This window comes from Anser brachyrhynchus, assembly GCF_964034855.1.
Source record: "Anser brachyrhynchus genome assembly, chromosome: 4".
Classification (NCBI taxonomy): Eukaryota; Metazoa; Chordata; class Aves; order Anseriformes; family Anatidae; genus Anser; species Anser brachyrhynchus.
The window spans coordinates 34,317,946-34,344,543 of record NC_137698.1 but is presented as its reverse complement, the minus strand read 5'-3'; the positions used below and the strand labels follow the sequence as shown (position 1 = coordinate 34,344,543).

Genomic DNA, 26,598 nt, shown 5'->3' with positions numbered 1-26,598 from the left:
CACATATTTGCCATGAAGTCATTACGTGACAATTTAACATTTAAACTACATAGAGTTGATATTCCTAGAAATGCCTAAACGGTAACCAAAACCTGAACTACTGTATCTGAGACAGGTGTGTAATAAAGACTTTCATCATGTATAAGGGAATGACTTGCATTCATCCAGAACAGCAGTTACATGTTATGACATATAGATGCGCTCTCACCAACGACACATAACAGAGTATCATAAAATAACGTTAATAAAAAATCACATCAAAAAAGAGTGGTTTTCCTACCTAATTTTTTACCAGAGGCAAGAACCTAACCTAAAGTGAGGAAAATTGTTCTACATTGCACTTACTTATGTTTCAGGGTAGAGGCAGAAAAACTAGGACTACAGCTCTGGCTGAGTTGATGAGTTTACAAATTAAAATAAAATTAAAAGGAGATTTCTCAGAAGTATAACAGGTGGGCAATCTTTTTTTTTTGTCTTTAATTATTTTAGTAATAGCATATTTTCATTACTATTTAACAAAAATTAATGGAAACTGAGGTTGCAAAAATCTTATCATAATCAAGGAAAGTATGAATGATTAATATATTTAATTTATGTACTAATTCAAGCTACACAGAGCTGATGTTACTCATAAGCTTTCAGTTTTCACTTAAATATAATTCAGGCAAACACCAATTCCTTTATACAACTAACGTGCATGAAAACATGAAAACAGTAACTGAACAGCTAAGTTCACTAGTGAGAAGAATCTTTCTGCTACACTGCAGACTGACTAGCAAATACAAAGTCTTTTGTATTTGCTCTGTATTTAACTTCTCTTAACTACCATTATTGTTTTTTTTATTATTTTTCTGAAAGAGAAATTCAAGTGTTTGTTGTTTGTTTTTTTTCTCTAATTATCTCTGCATTTTGCAATTTATTGTCTTTGCATTTCTTCTCGGTATCATCTTAACTCTGGATTTTGGATATTTATGCTTCTACATTTTGAACAATTTCAAATTCGTTTAGTCTAGACCGGTGACAAGTATTGTTAGTTGTAAACGATTCAGATTTTATTTTTTTTGGCATGGGAACTGTTAAGAAAGCATTCATTAAATTTTACAGTAAGAAATTATTTTAAAATATTATATGTCTTTGAAAAAAATGCTACAATGTAAGATATGTGTAGGTTTACCCATGAATATGGATTTGTGTCAGTCAGACATTCTGACTGAGGGAGCATCAAGTTCATGACTTATTCGAGTAGTATTATTAGAAAATATTACAATGACAGTACCTCAGCATCTCTCTGCTTTGGACTTATAATATTATATATTTGTTTTTATTTATATATAATATATATATATGTGTGTGTGTGAATTTTATATATTTATTTTATACATTTATTTTATATATTTATATTGTATAGCTATAATATATGTATATTATATATACACAAAAAAGGCATAGAATAGTCTGTAAACATATATAGATATGCATATACACATATATACATATCTATTTGATGACTGCACAGTGCTTTTTAAAAGTTAAAGTACTAAATGTGTAGTCAAAAAATCATTTTTCTGGAGATTTTCAAACAGACCTATGTTTAGTTTAATCAATAATGAATTGAAAGTAGGAACTTTTTTAAACTGCCTTATTTTTGGATTTTTTTCTATCATATTACTGTTTTGTATAGAAGACATTTGTAAAAAAAAAAAGTTCTAATTAAAATATTTTCTTTAGCTTTTCCACTAATTAATTATTTCCCCTTACTCCAAATGCCAACCAGATTTTAGAAAAAGATCCAGTTTTTAGGTCCATTTAACTAGTCCAGCACCTAGTTTGTGGCATCCCTGCCTATGGCAGGGTGGTTGGAACTAGAAGATCTTTAAGGTCCATTCCAACCCAAGCCATGCTATGATTCTATGATTCTAGTCTTTGTAGAGAAAATGAGACGCTTACACTTTGTAAAATGAAATATTATTTTCTTGCAAAAGATTGAAAGAAAATAATCACATTCTACAAAGCTTTAAACAGGCTGTATAACATCGCATCTGTGTATATTCATTTGGGAAAGAGCCTTAGAAAAACAAGACTACTCCATGAGAAAAAAGTAGTTCATCAAAGCTGTAAGAAACTAACCATCCTTTGTCTGTTTGTCTGTTTGACAAAGGACAGCTGCATTACTTAAGCATACCTGAAGCTGTTTCACAAAGTAAATGAAAAAATAGTTTCTACTTTGGGAACATGGGCAATGATTTAAAAGTTCTTAAAATATGGTATTATAGGTTTTACTACTAAAACCACAGTTCTCATGAGAAAACCAGGAAATTATTTGGCAAATTTTTAATCTTTAGCTGGCTTGGCATCCCTAACTTCATTAAAATTTGAAATTAAATGCATATGCTCCAACTAAGAGTACCTTCCATTAACAATTCTTAAATTAAAACAATCAGAAGTAATTAGAATACATCGATAATTCTTTTCTCCACAAAAACAACCTTATCCCTATTATCAGTATATGTATTTACAAATGAGACACAGTTAACGGTTGTGCATTATTAATGCATCACACACAGCAGAAGACATGAATGAGACTGAAAACTACTGTGATAATTATTGGAGAGAACAAAAAGAGTATCGGATGACAAATACCTTTGACAAATCTCTGAAGTTGCTAGGAAGTGTAAGGTCCAACTCATCTGATTCATAGTTGGTGATAACCCAGGGGAAGACAGGGTACTGATTTAAATCATTGTAAGTGCGACCTGACAAACAACAAAAACTTGAGTTAAAAGGAGTTACGCTTAACTAACATAAGAGCCTCTGAAGATACAACCATATAGTTTCATGAGTTCCTCAAAAGAACTGTAATTTATTTCAGATCCTTTATCATTTCAGTGTTCTACTTTGCTTTACTGAAAAGGACGATAAAAAAGTTTGCAAATTGCTAGTATTTAAACATTTCAGCTCATTTCACTTTAATTGTAAACTGGTTTGCTGGCAGTAAGAGTTAAACAAATTCATTTTCTAGACATTTCTCCCTGATTTGTCTTTTTCACCTTGTCTTCTATCTCTGAAATGAAACGCAAAAAAATACAAGAGTCCAATGACATTTGCTTATATAAAAATTAAAGCAAGTTTTACATACAGCATTAAATTTAGTATGTGAAGAAGCTCAGGATTTTAGAAATTATACAGAAAACAAACATTTCATCCAGAGCATTCATTTTAAGGTGAATTCTCCTTGATCATCTGTCGATATGCCAAAATTTAACAAAGAGAATATCTGTAATATATATAATAATAAATATTACATATATATTACATCTATATTATTATATATGATATATATTATATATATTATATTATGTATCTGTATATATATAATTATATCTTATATATTATGTATTATATGTTATATATATTGTATATATATTATGTATGTTATATATTATATATACACGTATTATATATATATTCTGGATCCAAGTTCACATATGCACCTTCATGCATCTGTAAGATAGAAACAATATCCTTCCTCCAGTAAAAGCAAAATATCCAGTTAGAATAGTCTCCTATACACAATACATACACATACATGTTACATGTAATCTGGTTTATAATTTTAAAATGCGTAATTTTTGCTTGGATTCTGTCTTTTTTTAATGATACTGTTGCAGAAGCTCAGTCATTCACATCACCTCCCATCCATATGTCCTCAGATTTTGTCTAATCCGGTCTTAAAAGTCTCAAAGAATAGGTTTTTACTTCTTCCCTAGAGAGATTATTTTATAACCCAAACTATCAGATTCCAGAAAAAAATAAAATAAAATAAAATAAAATAAAATAAAATAAAATAAAATAAAATAAAATAAAATAAAATAAAATAAAATAAAATAAAATAAAATAAAATAAAATAAAATAAAATAAAATAAAATAAAATAAAATATCTAAAACCCACCCTAAGTTTGTATTTTCCTAGCTTTCTTACACCAGCCGGTATTTGTCCATCATGGTTTGCAGAAATTATAAATGGTATAGCTAGATATAGCTAGATCCTTTCTTTCCCTTATCAGTTGGACATATTACACATTATTCAGGACTAAGGATACATGACACCTACATCTCTGTTTGTTTCAAATTGACAGCCATCACAACAATCTTTTACCTCCCCATCATGGGAAACTAGGCTTTCCCTTTTTCCATAACACTATCTTTTCATCCCTTTTAACTTCCAATACCAAGTAGCTAGAACTCACTTTATTATTTCAATAATACATTAAAGCTGAAAAGGTTAATTCACTAGAGACACAGAAAACAGTGTCAGGATCTTGCCTCATTCCACTTGGGCAGCAAGGAAGTATGTAAATCCAACCCTACTTGTATAAAATCTGCCAGCACCCTGGCATCCCCGACTTAATGACTGATTGCGGAAACTAGCCAATCTGACCGTTTGTATAAAATGTAATTAGTGTGAGCATAGGCATTTGCTCTACCAGTCTTTTTAGAAAGAGCTAAGTCTGAAAGGGAAGTAGTAGACCTTTCAACACTGTCCATAGCATAGAAAAGAGCTGAAAATTGAGAATTTTTGCACAGGCCGCGGTTGCTCTGCAGACAAAATATGTTGGGAAATGAAAGAGTGGTAATGAGACCTAACAACCTCCATCTACTAAACCGAAGTCAAGTTGGCTAAAAACTAATGGGCCAAGAAAGGATACATGAAATATAGCTATGCATTTATAGAACAAGACACTAGGACTGGGGACAACTGCACTGGGGAATGCATTAGGATTTGGAAATGGATGAATGGCGTACTGGCACAGCAATAGCGGTGATCCAAACACCACACTCATCAGAGACCAACCATCCATTTTTTAACAGTAGTATTTACTGGCTCCAGGAATATCATGCTCCCCAACTGACACTTCCCAGAGGGATCCAGACCACCAGAGACATTGTTATATCAGCAGTATTTAGAGAGCATAGTACTTACAAGTATCAAAACTTAGAATCCTAGGGGAAAAAGAAGTTACTATTGCTGAAACTCTATTAAATACGGTTTGTGTAGATCCTGTCCTCCCACAACAGTCAAGATATTCTGACTTGAGCTATATTTTTAAGTGCAGTTCAGTACAGCTTTTTAATTGCATACCATGCTATGTATAATTATGAACAAAGTACATTTAAGAGGATTTTGTGAAGTTATTATTCAGAACAAAATTTTACATAGGAAAAGTTACTTGTTCAAAGGGCAAAATCTAGCAGTGCCCCAGGGCTTCTGAGATTGTGCCACAATTAACTAAATGCTTCCTTTCCTGAGTCTTTATAGTAATTTGTGTTACCTGCTATAGTGTTTAGAAACATCAGGTATTCAAAGTTGGAAATTTCTCGGTGTTGCCATCGCTGGGTCATATTTGAAGCTTTGAAAATCTGTCGTGGACTAGCCAAAGAAATGCGCCTGGAAAACAAAAATAAACATTGGAAAAAAATAATGGGAAAACCTGGTGGATCCTCCTTTTTACCTACTTAAATGTATTGGCAGTTTTACATATTCTTTTTACTAGGTCTATGCTAGATTTCTCTGGAGATCAATCTGCTATTTTCGATACTTGAAGTTCATTTTTAAACTTTTATTATCTAATCAGAACAAAAGACTTAAAACATCTGACAACTGGATATGCCAAGATTTGAAAGCTTTCAAACAGAAACCTTTACAGCTGTGGAAATTCAGCTTCTCCACAAAGGCTTAGTGTATTACAGAAACATGTTACTAGCAATTTAGAGACATGCCTGACCATTAAATAAGAACATTACATAACTTAAAATTTCACCTGAGAATAAAGTCATCTTTCAGAAGGGATTTTTAAATTCCCCAAGTACAAAGGAAAAAAATGATAAGATGATAGAACTTTCATTATGAAGTCCATCCTCTTGAGACTGAAATTCTGGGCAGTATTGGAGAGTAAATCATAAATAACTCCATTAAACTTTTAGAATCTGATGCCAGATTTCCCAATGTTTGTGAACGAATACAGAGCCACTCCTTGGAGTGCTAAATCAAGCAGAGAAGAGCTTATTATAAAATTCTCAAGATTGTCTTGTTTATCATAAAAACATCTGTAAATATCAGAACCATATAATATAGGGAAAAAAATCTAGATATAATTTTCATTAATAAATCTTTACTTCTATTGGTAAAAAAAATTACAGAAAACAGTTACAGAAACTGTTTTTTTTTTAATTTCAATAAATGTCATTGAACTGTAAACCTATTTATCAATATAGATGGATGTGAAATTTTGAACAAATTTGTATATACTTTCATTTATATTTTAAAATTTTCACAGAAAATTCACTTCCGTAAATAGAAACCCTTAAGATCTTACAGCGCAACAATAATAGCAATCAGCAATTCAAAAGATTTTTTTTCTGGACATGATAAAAATGTTTCGATGTCATCTACCTATCCATATGTACAAAATACTTTACAAAAACCCAATTTTTAAGAAAGAAGAATAAATCTATTCCTTAGAGGTTGGTGTTTCTTCTAAAACTTCAGAAATTAATCTACTTTAAAATAGTTTTATCACTCACTAAAATCCAAGAGTTAAGCAATCCAATAGACATGGGGGACACCTCAAAAACTACTTCCATCAGCCTCAGTGAACATTAAAACGTGTTGTTGACTCCCATCCAGAACATATCTTGCGACTGAGCCCATATCTTCTGCTAAAATCATAGCAAACTGAATCATAACCTTCAGTTTTAGGATCCAAACACACATCCTGCCATGGCAATACTAGTTTCCCACTTACCCTAAGTAAAATTTAGCTCCGTCCCCCAGAGCTGGAAGACAAACATACCATACTAATCCTTCACATGCTGTTTAGCTTATATTGGTCTACACATCACTACAATATCCCCTTGATGAAGAACAATCATTTTCATCTGGGTTTAAATACTACAGAGGATTCAAGGATGTTACAGTCAAGCTAATATAATTGAAAACTGCCATAAAAGCTAATCAGTCCTACTATCAGTCTTATATCAGACTTAAATTTCAGTGGGTTGGTAACCATAAAGAACCCTATTTTACTTAAGTATGGTAAGTGATTGAGTCTCACTGGCAAAAAGAAGCTAGCTTCCCTGTAGCAGACAGAAATCACAAAAATAACCTCAAATCCAAAAGTCATTATATAAACACAATCCAAAAAGCATGAAGAACCGACAGGCTTGAGGGTGTGCACGTTTTGTAAACCAGTAGGTATACATGCTTTAAACAATAAAGGTTGGTTTGATTAAAAAAAAAAAAAAAAACTCTTAGAATTCACAGATATAATTAATTCAAACTGTAAAATACCTGGTCTGGGGTAGTCCAAAGATAGCACCAATACCGACCCGAGGAAGACAATTAACCACTTTCTTTACTGTTGCTTGGTCAGGGAAGTTGAACATGACACCAACTGTGAACACAAGAAATGAAAACAATGTTATTCTGCAGCATTTATTTTTTGCCTTCTGGCCCAATAAAACATAAACCTAAGCTTAGGTGCTGAACAGACTAGACTAAGTCTAGTCAACTGAGTCAACTAGTCAACTAAGACTAGACATGTTTCCTTGAGACTACTATAGATACACATTTATACAATTTCTGGAACTGCTTCTATTTTCCGCTGAGAGGAATTTCAGCAGAAGTTGACACTTTTACAAACCTTATGAAGCCTACAGTTGTTTTGTTTTCTGAACAGAAGGCAAATCTTTATGTACACATTGACTAACTAGAACTAAATAAAAAAATAGTTTATATATGAACTGCATCACATTTAATAGCTTACTGTCTATTTTCAATAACAATATATTTAACATTTATTATATTTAATATATAAATATTATCTTCATGTTTCGTCTGAAACACGGAATGACACTAATGAAATAGGAACCTAAAAATTGGAATAACATAATCCAATTGTGATTCCACCAGTGGACATTTATGACTTCACAGAGGCTAGTTTATGACAACTAGGGGCTCTAAAATATGAAACTGTTTGAGTACATGATTAATATTCCAGTGGACGATACGCACTTCCAGATATGCACAATGATGCTCTCTGCAAGATCCGTGTCTGATTCTTACCAGCTATGTTTAAGGTTAGAGTTAATTTTAAACTCAGAGAAAAACTATTTGACTGATATATTAACTGCATAAAAGATGTTGTCCTGTGAAACACGTGCTGACTTAAGGACAACAATGTTTAATATCACTATCAAAAAAAATTCTCTATATTTGAAAAGTGTCTTCTTAAGACCTACGTTATTTGATGTCTTTGTATACAGATTTCAAAACTTGGTTTTCAAAATTTCATTATCAGTACAAAACCCTAGAAGATCCTGAAGAATCTTAGTTTAAGCTGCAAAGACATCATATAACCTGGTTTAGAATAAAATTTAAGAGGAGAAAATAGCAGAACAAAATTCTCTGAAGTCTAAACTCACTATATTTTGAGTGACTTGTCAGACTACATATGTATGTTTGAAAAAGGAGCTGAAGAAAGTAAAGAGTGAAAAAAATGTTCATAAGCAGGGTTAAGCCCACATTTATTTCTTAGAATCACACTAAGATTTAACTGAAAGCTGCACTTCTCTATTTATATAATTTTAGAGATATCTAAGAGCTGCAGATTATTGCATACCTATATTTGAAAAACATTAGAACACTGGAATACTATTACTAGAAATAAAGCACAAAGCTATACCAGTAACTAGTCCAATCTGGTAGTGCAGTTCTTTCATTCCGTCATTCTTAGCATGTATAACTAATAACTGCTAACCCTCCCAAGAGACAAAAAAAAAAAACCTTGAAGCAGATCAGAGGTAGGTGTGCCTTAAGCAAGAATGTTTAGATGCCAAATAAACATGTGGGTATAAATGGAAGTTGCTATAAATGAAATGAGGCATTGTTAATTCCCAGTTACTGTGTTTGAACATAATTCCTCAAGAAAAAAACAAACAAAAAAGGAAAGTGGAAACAAAAAATACAATAGAAAAATATACTACTTTAAATATAGAGGCACTTAATCCAAACCCTTCCACTACTTACACAAATCCATAACAAAAAACGGAGTGACTAAACAGCCAAACAGAAAGCATGTGTCCCCAAATCAATACTTGACATGGCCCTAAACTCACAGTACCTCTATTTGCCATGAATATCTCCAGTGCTGTATTTTGCAGAAGATAACGTCGAGAAAAGATAGATCGAATCTCTGAAAAGAGCCATTTTCCATGAAGTCCTTCTGTATATGCCAGAATCTAGCAGAAATGAGAAAGAGAGTGAAAAAAAAAATGTTTTAAATATGTTGTCAGTATAGGTAATGTCTTGTGAAAGAGAAACTGTCTGATGCACAAACATGGATTCTACCAATTACATGCAAAACCTGCAGCAAAATTAAAATGTGCTCAAATTTAAAATCATACTGTGATAATCATACGATCATGGACTTTTTGAAGTCCTAAACTCAATTCATGCCAAGGCCTTCTAAAAATTTGCTCTATTTTTTCTGTATTTTCCATATTAACTGTGTTTTCCATAATCAAGGCAGTTTCAGAAACATTGCAAAAGGTTTAGCACATCAGCAAGATATAAAAGCATATTCTGAAAATATATTACTAGTGCCATCAGATGTATCCACACTTGGCTTTAGCATTGTAATAACACGACTGTAACAAATAAGCAAGAAAAAACGTCTTCGAAGAAAAAAATGTTCCTTACGTTTATCGTTAAGGCAACATTCATTAATTCTAGAAGTATAAAGGTTGGCTGTATAAGAGGTTAAGTATCATTTTGTCAGCTAAGGTTAAACACAAACCTGCAAATGAACTCAGCATAATCTCTCTATGGAGTAAGCGGTTGTCAAAGTAACTTGTTACAATTCCTGTCATCCCATCTGACAGACACAGATGCTTAGTCTGCCTTCACAATTCAAACTAATCCCATTTTTAGTCCTCAGCCACTTTGTTTCTTTGTTTCTTCACTTTTTCCTTTTCATTTCAAAGCTTAATTATGTAAGTGTTAAGAAACAGCGGGATTGGACACTCCTCTGCCTCAGATTAACAATCCACAAGCAAAGAAAAATATCTGAGATTTGTCCATTTTAGCAAACACAAATACTTCTAACATAAATTCATCACAGAAAAGGAGTTGCAAATATAATCCTCTTTAACATCATCACTCTTACAACAACTTCACTTAAGCAATATACTGTGAATAAATACAAAACAGAAATAAGAGATGAAAAAAGAAAAGTAAAATTCAAGCCTTTAATATAAGACTGTTTTTGAACACAATCACCTGCCTGTAGTTTTTTAATGGAAGATCTTGCCTCACATGTACTGTATGTTCACAAATAAACTGTTTTTGCAGCACAGAGAACAGAAGCACTATAAAGAGCACTGCAAAACACAGTGTAAAATACCATACTACATCTGTGAGTTTTATAATAACAAACAAGTGGGGCAAACCAAAAGCAGCTAGCACAGAAGCTCAGAACTTACAAAGGAAATCATCTCCCACACCTTCTTCCTTTTTAGTTAATCTCTCATCTTCCCCCCAATGCGACAGACAACTTCTTCTCCTCTCCCAACACCCCCCCACACACAGAAAGAGAAGGAAAAAACGCATAATTATTCTGAAACCAAACTCCTGAAATGTGATGAAAGGAACAGAGACTGCCTATGGTTACCAATCATTTCTGAAACAGAGGAACTATCCGAGTTGGGCCATGCTGACACTTTCCCTACCACATCCACAACCCAGCCCCACTAATTGGCAGATTTGTATAATTCTGCGGTGCTACTCAGAACCGCTGTGTTTTGCTTTTGTCTCATGCATATAAATATCCTTTGAAGAGCACAACATCAAAAGAGGTGACAAAGGAGACAAAGTTGTGGTCCCTGTGTACAAAAATTTCTTAGTACTTTTGCTGGTATTCATCCATGTTACAATCTTAAAATTGGAGCTTATAATTTCAGTGCTTATTTTTAGAGAGAATCAGGAATGTATTTCTGCATTTCTCTGCGTTTCAGTAGCAGCAATTAAAACATGACTGATTGTTACTACGAATCAGCACATTTCAAATTCGAACACTTATTACATGGATACTATGAGTAAAATCAGCAAGGTAAATATTACTTTTACCCTGTGAGACTGGTGTTTGTTGAGATGGTGGAAACACTGCAAACGGCCAAACGCCATTTTTTCAAAATGGGAAGGAAAAGCATCAACAGCAGAGCTAGTTTATGTTGGGCGGCTCATACAGCCATGCTAAAGTTACTGAAATAACAGGATTTACAGCAGAAACTTGGATCAGGCTACAGAAAGAGTAGCAGTCACCGCTGGAGCAATTCTTCAGGCCGCTCATTAACAGCGGTTATCAGGAGCGAGAAGCAGCTGAGGCCTAGCTGAGCCAGGCCTTCGTTCCGAGTTGGAATAGTAGCTGCCTGGTCCGCAGCTTCACTTCAAAGTCTCTGGAGTTCAATTAAAACTGGATTAGGTGGAAGCAGCCCTTCTTTGGGACACTCTGTTCTCTGAACCTCCTCACACACTGACAGCACCCTAGACAGAGGTCTAGCCCTCCAATGAACCGGTCGCTATGGAAACTGCATCATTACCATTGCTCTGCGCTTAGCGCGCCCAGTGGACTAGATGAAAGATCCAAGCACATTTCTTTCATGTGTATTAGCAACGATTCCTTACGAAAATCAAATTCTACCTTTTATTTCTTGACAGACATCCGGTTTTATTAACAGAACCCACTAGTTGCAGAAACTGGTTAGCACTTTAAGTTAAATTCAGAATTTTTATTTTGATACCAGTTTTTTTTTTTTAATCAGTGCTACCACTTCTGATATTTTCAGTTTCAGAATTACAACTTGCAAAACATTTTTTTGCATTTTCCTGTTTTCATCCTTAAGTCACACAACACAGAAATCTGTTTAAGAATTTAAGAACCACCATTTTATTCATCCTCTTGTATTATAAGTTTGGTTTAAAAATGACTCCCAGTTATTTCTGTGTTTTGTTACCATTGGTAATAGTTTTGGACTAACTTGTGAAGCAAAGACTAATGGGAGTGTACAATCTAATTTAACATGCACAAATAGTACCACCTGCCCCACATGAATAGATATCCGTAGAACTTCAGTTGATTCCACACATCAGACTGAAGTTTAATCTATGCACATTTCACTTATTTGAAAATATACTGGACCCTACAGGAGAACAGACAATTTATATGGTTTACCATTTCCATGAAAAATACTTGAAGTAGATAAATGAGCTGTTTGTACATGATTCTACAAATCTTATTACATGAACTACTCTGTGATCAGACTTTCACAGAATCACAGAATGGTTTGGGTTGGAAAGGAGCTTAAAGATCACCCAGTTCCAACCCCCTGTCATGGGCTGGGACACCTCCCACCAGACCAGGCCTTGAACACCTCCAGGGATGGGGCATCCACGGTTTCTCTAGGCAATCTGTTCCAGTGCCTCACCATCCTCAGAGTGAAGAATTTCTTCCAAATATCTAATAAAAATCTAACCTCTTTGAGTTTAAAACCATGGCTCTTTGCCCTGTCACTACAGTCCCTGACCAACAGTCCCTCTCCTGCTTTCTTGTAGGCCCCCTTTAGGTATTGTAAGGAAAACAGATTAACAAACAGCATGACAACACAATTTAAAATACAAAATTCCTTTCACCTCTGCATGAAGTCCCTTCTTTACTTCAAATAAAAAAATGAAGACCCAAACCTGCAATCAGTTCTCACAGTCCTGCTGCAGGCCCTGACGCTACCTGACTGGAAGAAAACCTACAAGAAGCCAGTAGGTAAAGAAGAGCCAACTTCAATTTCCACTTTGAGAACACTGTGAATCAGAGTTGCATGAAAATGCAGGTAGCAAAGAGCTGATTGTTAATTAAGATCACGTGTAAACAAGTCATCTCCTCACAATTCATAGCTGTGTATCAACATGAAAATACCCACCCGGAAGCTATTCAGTTTTGGACACAAATGCCCAGCCCTACCTTTTCTCCAAAATCCCCTCCAACCTTGATTATAAACAATGACTCTTGTAGAAAATTACATGCAATAGTTTAAAAATACCATCTGTACAGCTTCCTCCTGAATTAGGAAAGTAGTATTTTACTGAGGACTAGATGAACAGTTTGCGTTACATTTTAAGCAAACCAATCAGCTATCATATTTTATTTTTAGAGAAAAGTACTATTGATCTCAAAAATGAGAATATCCTATAAGTAATTAAGTCTGCAAATGGGTTATAGAACTGAAACAGTAATTGAATAATTATATTACTTTAATGTGCCAGCCAATTTAACTGTCATGAGTAAAATAAAAACTAAATAGCTTATTTAAAAAGCTGATGAATATTTGTATATTTCACAACAGCTTTTCTTGAGACCTCCTAAAAAAGTTACAGAGCACATTAATCGAGACACAGCAAAAACAAAATGCATTTAATTTGCATTTAAATTTGATTGCAGCTGAGAGAGGACCTATGCAAATAAATTCTTCTAGTAGCATTCTTAGTCTTTTGGGGTTATCTTGGTTCAGGTAGGCAAAATTACTGCATGTAGAGGATATAAAATCTGATTCAGAGTTCATCAAGAATCTGGATTGCCACCACAATCTCAGCCTTGTAAATACATTCCACGTCTTCAGATTCTACTGTTCAGATACTATTTAGTTGCTAGCTGTAGCATTCACAGTGAAAGGGTCTTATGCCGATCTTTTTTTTAAATACATCCAAGATTAATAGTAATGTTAAATATCCAAATGCTCTTAAATAAATCACAGAACTTATAGTTTATTTTAGATTTCTCAAGAGAATAATGAATAAGATGTTCTATTTTAAAAAGTAGATATTTATACATGCAGCCACTTAAATCTATGCTCAAATAATAGTAGTCTCCCTTCCAGTCCCTCCTGTAAGCACACAATCTGCTATACAATCCTGTTCAGCATTTTCATGGGTGACAAACTCAATTAAACATATTCATTACTTTAATGTTCCACTAGATGGTTTTACCCAGCATAAAAAATTTAAATAAATAAATAAATACTCTGTGACCTTTGTATCGATCAAGCAAAATGGCTTATGCCTGGGTGTGGGTGGTGAAGGGACTGGGGAGGGGGGTGGTAAAGGACTCTTATGTTTTCTCTTCCAATTACTGGAGGAGATGATAAAACCACAGCAAATGATGTATCAGCTCATTTTATCTTATCGCTTTGGGGCTAGGTGACAATGAAGTTCATATTTCACTGGTTCCCATTGAAGATTGTGAAAATTACTTGCCCTTATGACCTGAAATTTCACTAGAAGACAGAAATTTCTCTTCTGCAAAGTAATGCAATTTTTCAGATGTCAACCTTTAGCCCAGCTTTAAAAATTAATTTCATTTATATTAACCAATGATATTGATATTTTCACAGAATGTTCTTTGATACATGAACCACAGACTAGCAAATTGATGTGCTTTAGAAGGCTAAAATTATTTTATCTGAAGCTGCTGGGGACAGACAGATTTACCACAAACTGGAATTCCTATTTCACAGTATACTGTTTATACTAGCCTGATATACTTTAAGGCCTCTGGACCTGTAAATAGTGTAGTCTTTAGTTACAACTTAGAAATTATTTCCAATTATAGAATAGATCTAGAAATGAAACTATGTAAGTGATACACAAACAAAAACACCATTTGTGTGGAAATGAATAACGTCTGTCACAGGCCACAGATCAGTACATGTGTGATGACATGAAAAATACTTACCAGATGATTAAAATAGACGATGCACAACTATATTTTCTCTCTTTATCCTGACACTAAAGCTATATTTCAAAGTGAAAAAAATTATGCAATGCAGATTTTCTGAAACTAGTCTTCCACTAACTGCAGATAACCTTCTCCCCGTATCAAGATCTACCTTTGAAAATTCATGACAGGTATTCATAACAGGTTTCGTTCTTTTGAATTGACTATGAGGTTCCCAACACCCCATAGGTTCTAATAAATCAGTAAACACTGTTAGCAAAGTTAGTACCAACTATCTTACTCCTTTCCACTGCATCCAATACTTCACGATTTCTTTGTCCATTTTGATTATCCCTGCTGAATCCTAGGCAGCAGGACTAGCAATGGTTCATTATGAGTGGCAGAAAACATTTAATCAAGTAATCATCAAGCAATGGCAGTGTCCTGTCTTTAACCATAGCCAGCACGGTGGGTAAATAGAATATTTTCTCATTTTTTCCTTCATTATATCATAAGTTTAAAAATTCAGAGAGCATTTTTAATCTACTCTAATTAATAATAACAATTCTGGCTAGTCCTGATGTCCACACAGACTGACAGATTCCACAACTGCTTTGTGAACTGCATTAAATTCTATGACTTCATCATTTTATGTGTCAATGAATTTCATCATTTAAACTCTGTAAATACTGTATATACTACGTAAATATTTAAAAAAGCTACTGTTGTTGATATCAATTTGTATATATTGGACAAAAAAGGAAGTTACCTGCAAAAACTCAAAAAGATAGCTTAAGCATCACTGATTAAAATTCAGTGAAACGATTTGTCAGTGTGTAGAAGCTGTCAAACTAGCTGATCACATTAAGAATTTGGATCAATAATGCTGAAATGAAGTATTATTAATATCAAGCCTCTATAGTAATGAATCGTGCAGTGGCAGGCTAGCTACCCCACAAGACAGAATTTTGGAAAATTAGATTGAGAAATTCCATTTGCCATCAGTTTACCTATGCAACCGAGGAGCTGGTGTCTAGACCTGCCTCAAAATTCCTCACAACTCACTTATGTTGGTGCTAACTACGCAACTTTCTGTCAGCACAAACCTTGCTACCTCGTTACTTAACTCCCTTTCAAGTTTATCATGTGAAAAACTAAACAACAAAGTACAGGAACTTTAAGATGCTCCAAACTATGTGTTAGTGAAAACTGATTGTTTAATTTGACTTCAGGTCTCCTTGTGAGCTAATCAAAAAGGAAATGTAAATTCAGGTTGTGATAATCTGAAAGCGACCATTTTTGAAGTGTTTACTGGAAATGGGGTTATAAAACAAAAACTCTTCTTAAACTTTAACCTCAAAGTTTTTTGGTATACTCCCTAGGATTTTGTATTACTGTTAAGAAAAAAAAATAGATATACATTTCTGAGGTGATAAGTATGACCGCAAACCAAATTTTGCCAAGGTACCCAAATATGATCATTCAGAAGGCTTCATAATGGAAATAAGTTTATGAGGAAGATACCAAGGTGTGTCTCTCTGAAATAACTGAGTTAATAAAAAATACTTTGGAAGAATACCATCAAGGACTATTTTTAACAATTCTGTTTCTGAACTCTCCAGTATAACATATCTTCAAAGGGTCTCAAGATCCTCTTTTTTTTTTTTTTTTCCTGGAAAGATTTTACACAATGAAGGGTATCAATTCTTTTTGTTCCTTGTGTAAGATAAATGAAGCAAAATTACAGAGAGCAAGGGGTGGGGATGTGGCCTCAACATTAATGATTAATGCTAGGTTTTTAGTCAGCCTGGTTTTCAGATGATCAGAACTGACTACCGTCTTATTCTCACCTATAATGTCAGACCTGATTCTCTTTGAACAGGTCCTCTCTTTCATATTTCTGAGAACTATGGTTATCTGCTTGCATATAAGAAGTATCTTCTTTTTGATATTTAACAAAGTTATAACAAGTAAAATTATGGCAGTTAGCAGAAGACTTTGTCCCTATCGAATTTTGCACAGATTTAATCTGGAGAAGAGGAGGCTGAGGGGGGACCTTATTGCTCTCTACAATTACCTGAATGGAAGGTGTGGGGAGCTGGGGGTCGGCCTCTTCTCACAGATAACTAGTGATAGGACTAGAGGGAATGGCCTCAAGATGCACCGGGGTGGTTTAGGTTGGAAATTAGGAGACATTTCTTCTCAGAAAGAGCAGTCAGGCATTGGAACGGGTTGCCCAGGGAGGTGGTGGCGTCATTATCCCTGGGGGTGTTTAAGGGAAGGTTGGATGTGGTACTTAGGGACATGGTTTAGTGGATAATATTGGTGGTAGGGGGATGGTTGGATCAAATGATCTTGGAGGTCTTTTCCAACCTTAATGATTCTACTATTCTAAGATTGTGCTGTTGTGCTTTGTGCACCTTATTTCTACTTAGTGGCTCCAATCCATTACATGCTGTTGTAAAACTACTACAATAAATAGCCTTTCAAAACTATTTAAGGGATTTTGAGAAAAGCCCTAAAAGCTTTCTCCTGTTTAAAAGCAGAAGTACCTCAGAAAGTCATGAAAGAAATCAACCAGAATTATTATATTTTTATAACAAGAGGGTATTTACCTTTATGATGTTTCTTTTTGTTTGTTTGCTTTTTCAAGTTTAAAGTTCTGGTTGGTCCCCCCTCTTCTTTTAAAAAACTCCTAAAGAGTTTTTTAACTATCTACTATTTAACTAGTATCTACTATTTAACTAGTATCTACTATTTTAACTATCTATCCTATCTACTCCTTGTAGATAATCTTTATCAGATTATATTGGTTGATCTCTAAGGAGTACAGAGTCTGAAAACTAGGACAATTGCCAGACTAATGACTCACAGCAGTTCATATCCACAGCAGTATAACTAGATATGGTGAAAGGTAATATACAGGAGCATGCATTTCAAAAACAGACCATGGAAAACAACATAAAAGCTTGCTGGTTTTGCTGTCTCTTAAACAGATTTAGCCACTGAGGTTTCTTTAAAAAAATAAGGTTCATGTTTGTTGTAATTGTCTCTTCAAATTTCAGTTTTGAACAGCAAATCAGAGTAGTCATGTAAGATTTCCCACTGCTGTGCCCTGCACCTGTCTATTTCACCACTTTTAGGACATGACTTCTCCCATGGGCTGCTCCTGCATGTATCCAGGAGATCTCTATCTGGCCAGAACACGTGCAAGCAGAAGCAGCAACTGCAACCAAGGAGGGAACAAATGCACCTGCAATACTGGCAGATGTCCAGTGTCTGCCATTTTGATCTGATCTTGCAGACGATGGGTGAGGAGAAAAACACAAATGGGCAATGAAAAAAAAAAAGTTTCAATGCCAAAAAGAAGGATTTTTTTTTTTATTGATGACCTGTAAGCTGACCTTCATATCCCTTCATCAGAACAAAACAAAAACAAAAAACCACCCCCACACATCTGGCAGGAAGCTTGAGTACCAGTCATCATAAAAGACTGCATCTGATCAGCTCATTAATGGGAACCAAGCCCATTCGTAGAAGAACAGATGTGCCTCTTGAAGGCAAAGAGAAAAGTCAGACTCCAGAGCTGCCAATCCAGCAGTTTACATTAAAAGATTCTGTGCTATGTTTTACAAGAGATATGGCACAGAAGGTGCAGCTTGCAAAGGGATGGGAATGTGAAAATGGCTTAATGCCACCTTTGTGCTGCACAGACTCTAGACTGCTGCAGGAACCAAATCCCCTCTGAGTATACTGGAGCAGCTGCAGGGGCTGCTGTGTAATTACATACATTTGCCTTACTTTGGATGTCTGGTAGCTGCCCCACATCCCAGGACTGCACAGTACTTTATGGTATAGAAAATCTCCCTCCTGCTCTCAGAAGTTGGGACAGAAGATACAGCAGTGCTTCTAATAAACCCTCCACTGCTCAAGCACTGCTCCTCTCCCTGCTAGTTCATTTACTATACACCAAAGCAGAACAGAGACATGACAACAACATAGGGAAATCATTCTTAGTTATCAGAGGACATGTCCCCCACATGCACTTTTTTTAATCAAGACCCACAAGAGTATGCCTCATATTCTGTATCTGTATTCCTACATTTATCTTATATTCCAGTAAAAGTAGATTAATTCCTCAAGTAAAGGAACTGGGTTATAATCAGTCAGTGACAAAGGTTTTGCTATGGCCTATGACTGCAAGAGAGAATCTCTTCTTTAAGATCACCCATAGAAATAATTTGACCAATTAAAATGAATCATGTTCCTAAAGAACAAAGAACAATGAGAACAGAAGGTTTTAAACAATAACTGCTGGTTTTCATCTCAGGAGATGGCAAAATAAAGTAGTTTAAATTCAGCTTTAAAGCATTCCTATGAGTAATTATACATAATTAAGCCATGGACATACCTAATGTGAGGTCTATGACCACATCTAGGATTCTAGGGTAACAAAACAAGAACATAACCCTGATTTCAGTTTTAAAATGCAATAGGAAATTAAACTGCATTTCTAGTGCAAATGATTGATAAGAAAGGCTTGGAAATGTGATACAAGTGTAACGTACACAGACAGCAGTCTGGGGATAGTTGAACAATTGATCCAACAACATGATTTGCCTTGCCATTCCCCCTAGGGTATTAAATCTAAAACTTGCTACCACTGAGGGCCCAATAAAAAATGACCTATCAAAAAATTCTGCAGATGACAGAAGAAGAAGGGGCTGTAAGTCTGTGTGAAAATATCAGCTCTTGTGAAGAACTGTAATCTGGGCTGCGGTATGCATTTATCTTACAAATCCACTATACTGTTATGCACAACTGGAAGTTTTCCTAAAAGGCAGAAAAAAGGCAGATCTAATGTGGGAGTATTTACAAAGCACCGGGTTCCAGCCAATATGTGACAGTCTGTTTCATAAATGCTCAAGTCAAAAGGGAAAAAAGTCCTGTAAACTGCTTTTTAGACACAATTAACCTCTTAGTAATATCCTATCCACTCCGTGCAAAGTGCTGCCAAGAAATAACAGTTCCTTGAGAAAATACAATAATTTATCTTGTCCATGAATATTTCATTTGCAAAAGTAACTTAAGGCAACTCTTATCAAGCAAATTAACTGTACTTGAAGGAATGATGTGGGAACCCTTCTTAAACCTTTAAGCGGGAAAAAATCTAACTGGGTAGCAGTTCTGTTCCCAGTCAGCTCCACATTTTGAAAGAGGTAGATGTTTTTTATAAAAAAGCAGGAGATTGAAGACATGAGAAAACATAATTTTTTGAAGGCATTTTCAGTTCTTAAGTGATTTAATTTGTAACTCAATGTTCTTTTGTTAAAAAGAGTAGTTTAAGACAGAAGACCTATCTGTAAGTTACTGAAGGTTTGCTCCATGACTAACTACGTCTGGAGTACTTACGAGTAATTTAAACAATTTTGGATCTGGAATCAGTGAAATTTGAAAATACTTGAAATCATTTCCTAAGATGAGGACACTTATTTCCATAACATGCTAGCAATATAGATATGCAAGTAGGTTAGTCATTTTAAAATACGTGTCAGAGGCAAGACTACTGCATTTGAGCTCTGAAATATAAAAAGTATCACACCCTACAAGTAGGAATGCATTTACAGCCAGAAATGCCTGCATATTTATCTCCAGAAGATACACGGCAAGAAGTTAGAAGTTGAAAGTTTGTGGAGTTTGATGGTTGACCATTTATTACAGGACAAGGAATATTCCTTTCTTTTCCATGAGTATGTGAAAATTATCTTCTGAAAAGACTAGGACACAAAACTTGAAGCAATAACACAAAGAATAAAAGTAACTCATCCAGACACATCTGTACCGCCAGTGAAGAACTGATAAACTGACCAATAAATCATTGTTCCTAGTTGACAAAAGTTGCATTTGTATGTCCTCATTTAATAATTATAGTTTTAAAAAATGTGGCATTCAATTCAAAAAATAGACATATCAACTTTAATTTGTTACATCAATTGTTGAAACTTCATATATACAGTAGCATAAAGAACCTGCAAAAATAACTAAAACTGGCAAGTATCTGCTTCTTAGCATTCCACCTAAACACAACGTCGGTGTTGATAAAATCCACTTTTTAAAACACGTATCCTTACAAATCTTAAGTACTGTCATCTCATCTCCCTGTTGGAGTTTGATTGATTACGCCTTTTCCTTATGTTCATTAATCTCATCACCTTATCTTTTACACCACTTCATTTTAGCAGAAAGGCAATAATAAAACCCTCATCCATTATCCTTTTACTCATCTAGTCAAGCGGAAATGGTTAATAACATGCTACAAATTGAACTTCAATCACCTCATTTTCTCCTTTGTCGAATGTACATTAAAGTATATTCCAAAAGTGCAATTTGTTTTACAGGGGAATTTGTGTTATATTGCTACAGACAACTAAAATTAAGTGTTTCTCAGTTTGATTATTAAATATATCCAACTGTCCTTTTATCTCTGATACTAAAACATTAACTCATTTTATTAGGGTGTAATAATACAAGAGCCTTATCTCCCAGAACACAGGGACATCTAGTCTGCCTAATAGTAAGTGTTATACAATGGGTCATTTATCTTTCCTTTTTTAAAAAAATATGCTTGTGATAGTTTATGAATTGGTACATTATTGCAGATGAAATGGCTCTCCATTTAAGAAAAGTTAATTTGTTTACATGTAGGCTTATCTTCAAATGCAAGCCCCATTAGAGAAGCGGTCTGTAACTGTCAGAGCAAGTGAAGGGGGGAAATAGGTGGATGTAGAAAAATTTAGAGCACAGTAATTTTACTCTGATCATCAATTGCCTGTTTGAACATAAACTGTGTTCTACATACATTTTTAGCAAAATTTCTATGATTCTAAAATGATTCTACAGAAACACTGATTGAAATAAGGGTCTCAGAAATTGTTTTTATGAACTCTCCTCATCATTCTCAATATGGACGTATGTTAAACTAAATGACAATTCTCAAAAAACAAGAAAAATCTACTAAAAAAAATCTGAAATGAGACATGCTTGGAGTTCTTTCTTCCAAAAAAGAAAATTAGAAGGATGGGTGAAATTCTAGCTCAATTTAATTCAGTGACAGTAATCCCTTTTACAGAAGGGAAGCAAGATGTGCTCATCCGTTTTTGTATCTCCCTAGAAAAAATTTCACTTGCACTTCTGTCATTATGTCAGGGAAACAAGACTGATTTCACTAGATCCTCAGTAAAACTGTGGGTCAGTATAAACCAATATAACCACACATACTGTGCAACTATTATAATAAAAAGATGTTTTCCCATTTATTGTCTCATCTCAATTCTACAGAACACTGTTAATCTTCTAAGAAGCCTGAGAACACCAAAGTTCTACCTTTACTCAAAGAAGACAGAATTATGGAGACAGTCATTTTTTATTACCATCAAAACTTGCGATTGTTAGCATCACAGTATATGTATATACGTGTATATATATATTAAAGCAAAGCAAAGCATATATACACGGCTTTAAGTAAGTTATAAAAAAGATGTAAAATTGTTTTTACATTCCCCTTACTGGTCTACCTTTTTTCAATTCTCTGTCCATGAGCAGTCACTTTCTACTGCTACCCCAACCCTACTGTTCTAACCGCACTATATTTGAGGTCAGCTGGAGTGGAGAAATGATTCAGATAGTAAATAACCTGGGGCAGGGAGAAGAAAAAATGCGAAGGTTATTTTAGGCTGACTCACTTCCCCTGTTCTGTTCACTGCACAACTGCTCAAATGCTTTCCCACAAACAACGGGGAGACGGAGGGTGATGTGATGGGTCCTAAGGCCATCTTACCTTAAGCCAGGACTGTCACTGAGAGGAATGCTTCTAAAACTTTGGTTTAGCAAAATCTTTACTCCAGTCAGACCAGCCTCTGTGTATGACTAGTTCGGTTTTCAGTCCTGCAGCTCTCTGGGTTCTTCCATTTCTCTGGGTGTTTCAAGCAGCCAAGCTCTAACACGTACCTTACCTAGAAACTGTCTTGAAGTCCTCCCTTAATACCACACCTCTAAAAGCTTCAACAGCTTGCTGACATATACAGCTGCTGGTTTCATGTTGAAAATTTCTTCTTTTGTCATGGAAAATGTCTTGTTTCTTGTTTTCTTGTACTTTGACCAGTATTTAAATATCTGTAACTTCTGGTCCTACATTTAGAGAGGAAGATCTCTGGTCTGTGTTTGTAAACTGTGGTTGTCCAGTGCTGTCCCTGTCTATGACTAAGGCTTGTGTTACAACCTAGTAAAATAAAAAGCATTCTGCTTCTTCAAAGCAACAGACTTTGCTGTCTTTGTTTAAACTACTTTGTCTACGTACGTGACACATTTCAGCCCAGGAATAAGCAAATTCAATTCTTACTGTAATAACTTGACCACTCAAGAATTCAGATTTCTTTGTTTTCATGAAGTTTGAAGTAGTTGACTACATTTTGACTTATTTCAAGCTACAAGTAATACTGACTCAAAAATACAAACTAGTTATTATACTTGCCATCTACTTGCTGCAGAATCACCAGATTAAATTATAATATCGATTATTTGTTAAAGCCCAGATGTTTTAACTTCCTTTTATGTTTTCACACGTGGAGACCACAATTGTAGTTGGTATCAAAAACTTGTATTTCAGCATGACTTGCACAGACTTAGCTATTCCAAGCAGCATGGTAAAATACTAGAAGTGTATCAACATAATACATTTTATAAATGCAAATTTCTAGACTACGTGCATGCACAGAAATTGATCTAATTCATCTGAATTTTTTCATGTCATACTTCTGAAAGCTACCTTTCAGAAAACTGCTTTCTTTAAGTGTCTTCTGTTAATAATGCCTCCCTCTTCTGCATGTATAACTGAAGAGGTTGTCTACTTGCTTCCCTTTCACTATTTAATGTATATTAAAACAGATGTTCAAAAAAGCCCTTCAGGTTCTTCATGAGAAAGTCTAGCACCCAAAAGAAATAAATAGAGAATTAGAGCAAGCTATAAACCCAAGACGCTTCTAAATTGCTGTCAGTAGTTTACCAAGAGGTGCAAGTTTACACAATGTAAGTTGAATCCTTCAGCTGATGCCACACTTCTGAGAAAAGTAAATCACTGATGCTACAGCACTTGAGCACAATTTATTGCAGAAATAAATGAACAACTGAATACTAAGCAAGTCAATGGGAGTCTCGATTCCAGTCTCTAACCACCATTCCTGTACCACATAACATGTCATCATCCATAAGTAAATGAGTTAATCAATTTAATGAGGATTCAGACAAATCGGCTGCCTAATGAGCACTCAAACTGATGTGGCAAGGGTTATGCTCCAGTGCTGACAAAATCAGTTTGATGAAACTGTGACAAAAGCAGCAAAGCACAATTCCTTCAGCACATTTTCCTGCATCTTATTAGCATGAAATTATAATCACTATTTGCAAAACTGTACAGGGAAACCTTTTATTGTGTCAGTCATGTAAACATATGCTTTATCTACTCTTCTTTCCAGCAAACCTGTGCATATTGTTACAATTCAGTTTAGTAATTATTCAGTTCTTTTAGGAAATGGTAGAGTTGTTTAAAGTAATTTAGTTTGAGTATGCCAAGAGAATTTCCAGAGTCATTATGTTGTATGTTTTTGCATTTTATGAATGTGCCATTTGGAAACAAATATAAAATAAAACAACCAAGCTTTGCAAACAGTTCAGGAAATTAACACTAGAATCTCTTTAAAATGTAACAGGGAAGATCCAGCTCTAGTTTTTAGATGAATAGTGATGGTCATATGCTGATTTCTCAACTCCATAATGCTCAGATGCAAAAATCACAGACAAAGGGAATAAATAAAGCTAACTACTGTCGTAACTAGTTTATCAAAATCCTTTACACGTGGCTTCTCAAAGAATTTTCTAGCAATACTGACTAGTTATGTCAAGGCTCAAAATGCAGGGCCAAGAAGTGTCCAGAAGGCTTGGATTAAATGTTGAAAATAATTAAAAATGGAAATCTGACAATTAACAAAAAGCCATAATTAAAAAATAATAATAATCAAACTTAATTCTTACTTTCCAAGTATTACCTGTCTAGAAAACTTTCTGCAGGAAAGGAAAAGTGTCTCTGCATAGAGTTGTTTAAATGCAAGTGATACAAAGGCATATTAGAAAAGTTTTCATGTTTTATCCACAATTTAAAATAGTGTCAGTGTATCAGCCATACAGATCATATAAGCCTGTACTAATTTACAAGAACGAGTTTCTGGATGTGTTCACATAGCTGGCAAAAATCTAATGTTTTATAGACTAATGTCTTTCCTTTCTCCAGGAGAAAGTGTCATACCTCTAATATTTCCTTGCTATCCTGTGAGCACTGTGAGGAGGGAAAGAAATTGCTAACAGTCACAACTTTTGCCCGCATGGGATGGAGCAGCTTCAAACTTTGAGAGCAAACTTAGAAGAGACAACTGACTTATCTGTAAGGACACACAACTTTAGATACCAGTGAAATTGCATTATTTGTAGTAGGCTTTGTCATTCTGTTGACTTTGGGATCTGTGTTTGAGCACTAGAACTCAGCGGCAAGATTTCTGAAAAGCAATCCAGAGGTAATGTAAATGATACTGCATCCAACAGGTATAGAAGGATGTCAAACTGTTAAGAGTAATTAGAAACATTCCTAAAACAAAAAATATGTATTTATATTTTTAACAAAAACTACATAACTATTACACCAAAACAACAGTAGAATCAGTGGCAGCTGACAATATTAACTGGCATATCCTCACACTATTTTATCACCAGAAACTTTATCTTCAAAGCATAGCATTCAAGATAACACACAGTGATTTAAGTTTGAAAGAGTTGAACTTATCTTTTTCTGCACTTCCACGACTTTTATTACAACACACCATATATACATTTCGAACCTACTTAAGGGATCTCGATCAAAACCCTAATTTACCTGTAAACATTTCACTAAGGTCACAGTCTGTGGTTATGATCCCATGACAGCTGGATGCCACTAGGATGGTCTGCTCTGCTCCAAACTGTATGGTCCCACTGCTTCCTTTCTCCTGCCACTAGTGTTCCTACGGCCCTGCAGTAGGAGCCTAGGGAGTACACCCTTGTAAAAATCCAGGGACAAAACGGTGGCTTCCTGCCAGATCAGTTCCCTAATTTAACTCATTAGGTAAATGATGCTGATGGCAAGGAGAGGTGGGGAAGGACTAAGCAGCCCCAGACCAGGTCCAGTGATTCATATCCTGTGACTGATTTAATATTTATTAAATAAATTAATAAATCCCAGACATTTGCCTTAGTCTAATAGAAGAACTTTTAAAATTGTCTTATTGTGGTAGCTTGTCCAGTAACTTTTTTACATAAATGCCATCATTCTATACAATTATAAATGCTATGAACACATTTAAAAAATAAAAATAAAAATCTGTAATTCAGTTGTTAGAGATTCATACTGAGCCCTGTTAACCCTTACAAACATGCAGATGTACCACTGGCACTTAGAATTGCTGGGCATGAACATTCAATATCACCATATCTAGGAAAATATAAAAACTTACACTGACACGGTGACTCCGGATTTACTCCTTTTCCCAATAAATGATTCCCTGTGAAAGATCTGTAAAGGCTGCTGCTTTATATACAATTAACAGTCAAACTGTAACACAAATTACATGTCATCCTTATCAGAGTTTACACATTGAACTCCTGTATCTGTTGCCAGCAGGCAGCCCTCTCTATCTAG

At 34.8% G+C, this 26,598-nt stretch overlaps 1 protein-coding gene across 3 annotated transcripts in view; it reads right to left on the bottom strand.

Moving 5' to 3' along the window:
- The window catches only part of LRBA (LPS responsive beige-like anchor protein), a 400,077-nt gene that overhangs the window by 125,407 nt on the left and 248,072 nt on the right, over positions 1–26,598 (bottom strand). For all 3 annotated transcript variants that reach the window (XM_080589383.1, XM_080589381.1, XM_080589382.1), the window contains 4 exons: positions 9,180–9,297; positions 7,349–7,451; positions 5,331–5,446; positions 2,641–2,753 (listed from right to left, as the gene is read on the bottom strand). In XM_080589383.1, coding sequence (XP_080445509.1) covers positions 2,641–2,753; positions 5,331–5,446; positions 7,349–7,451; positions 9,180–9,297 — 450 coding nt within the window. The remainder of the gene's footprint in view (positions 1–2,640; positions 2,754–5,330; positions 5,447–7,348; positions 7,452–9,179; positions 9,298–26,598) is intronic.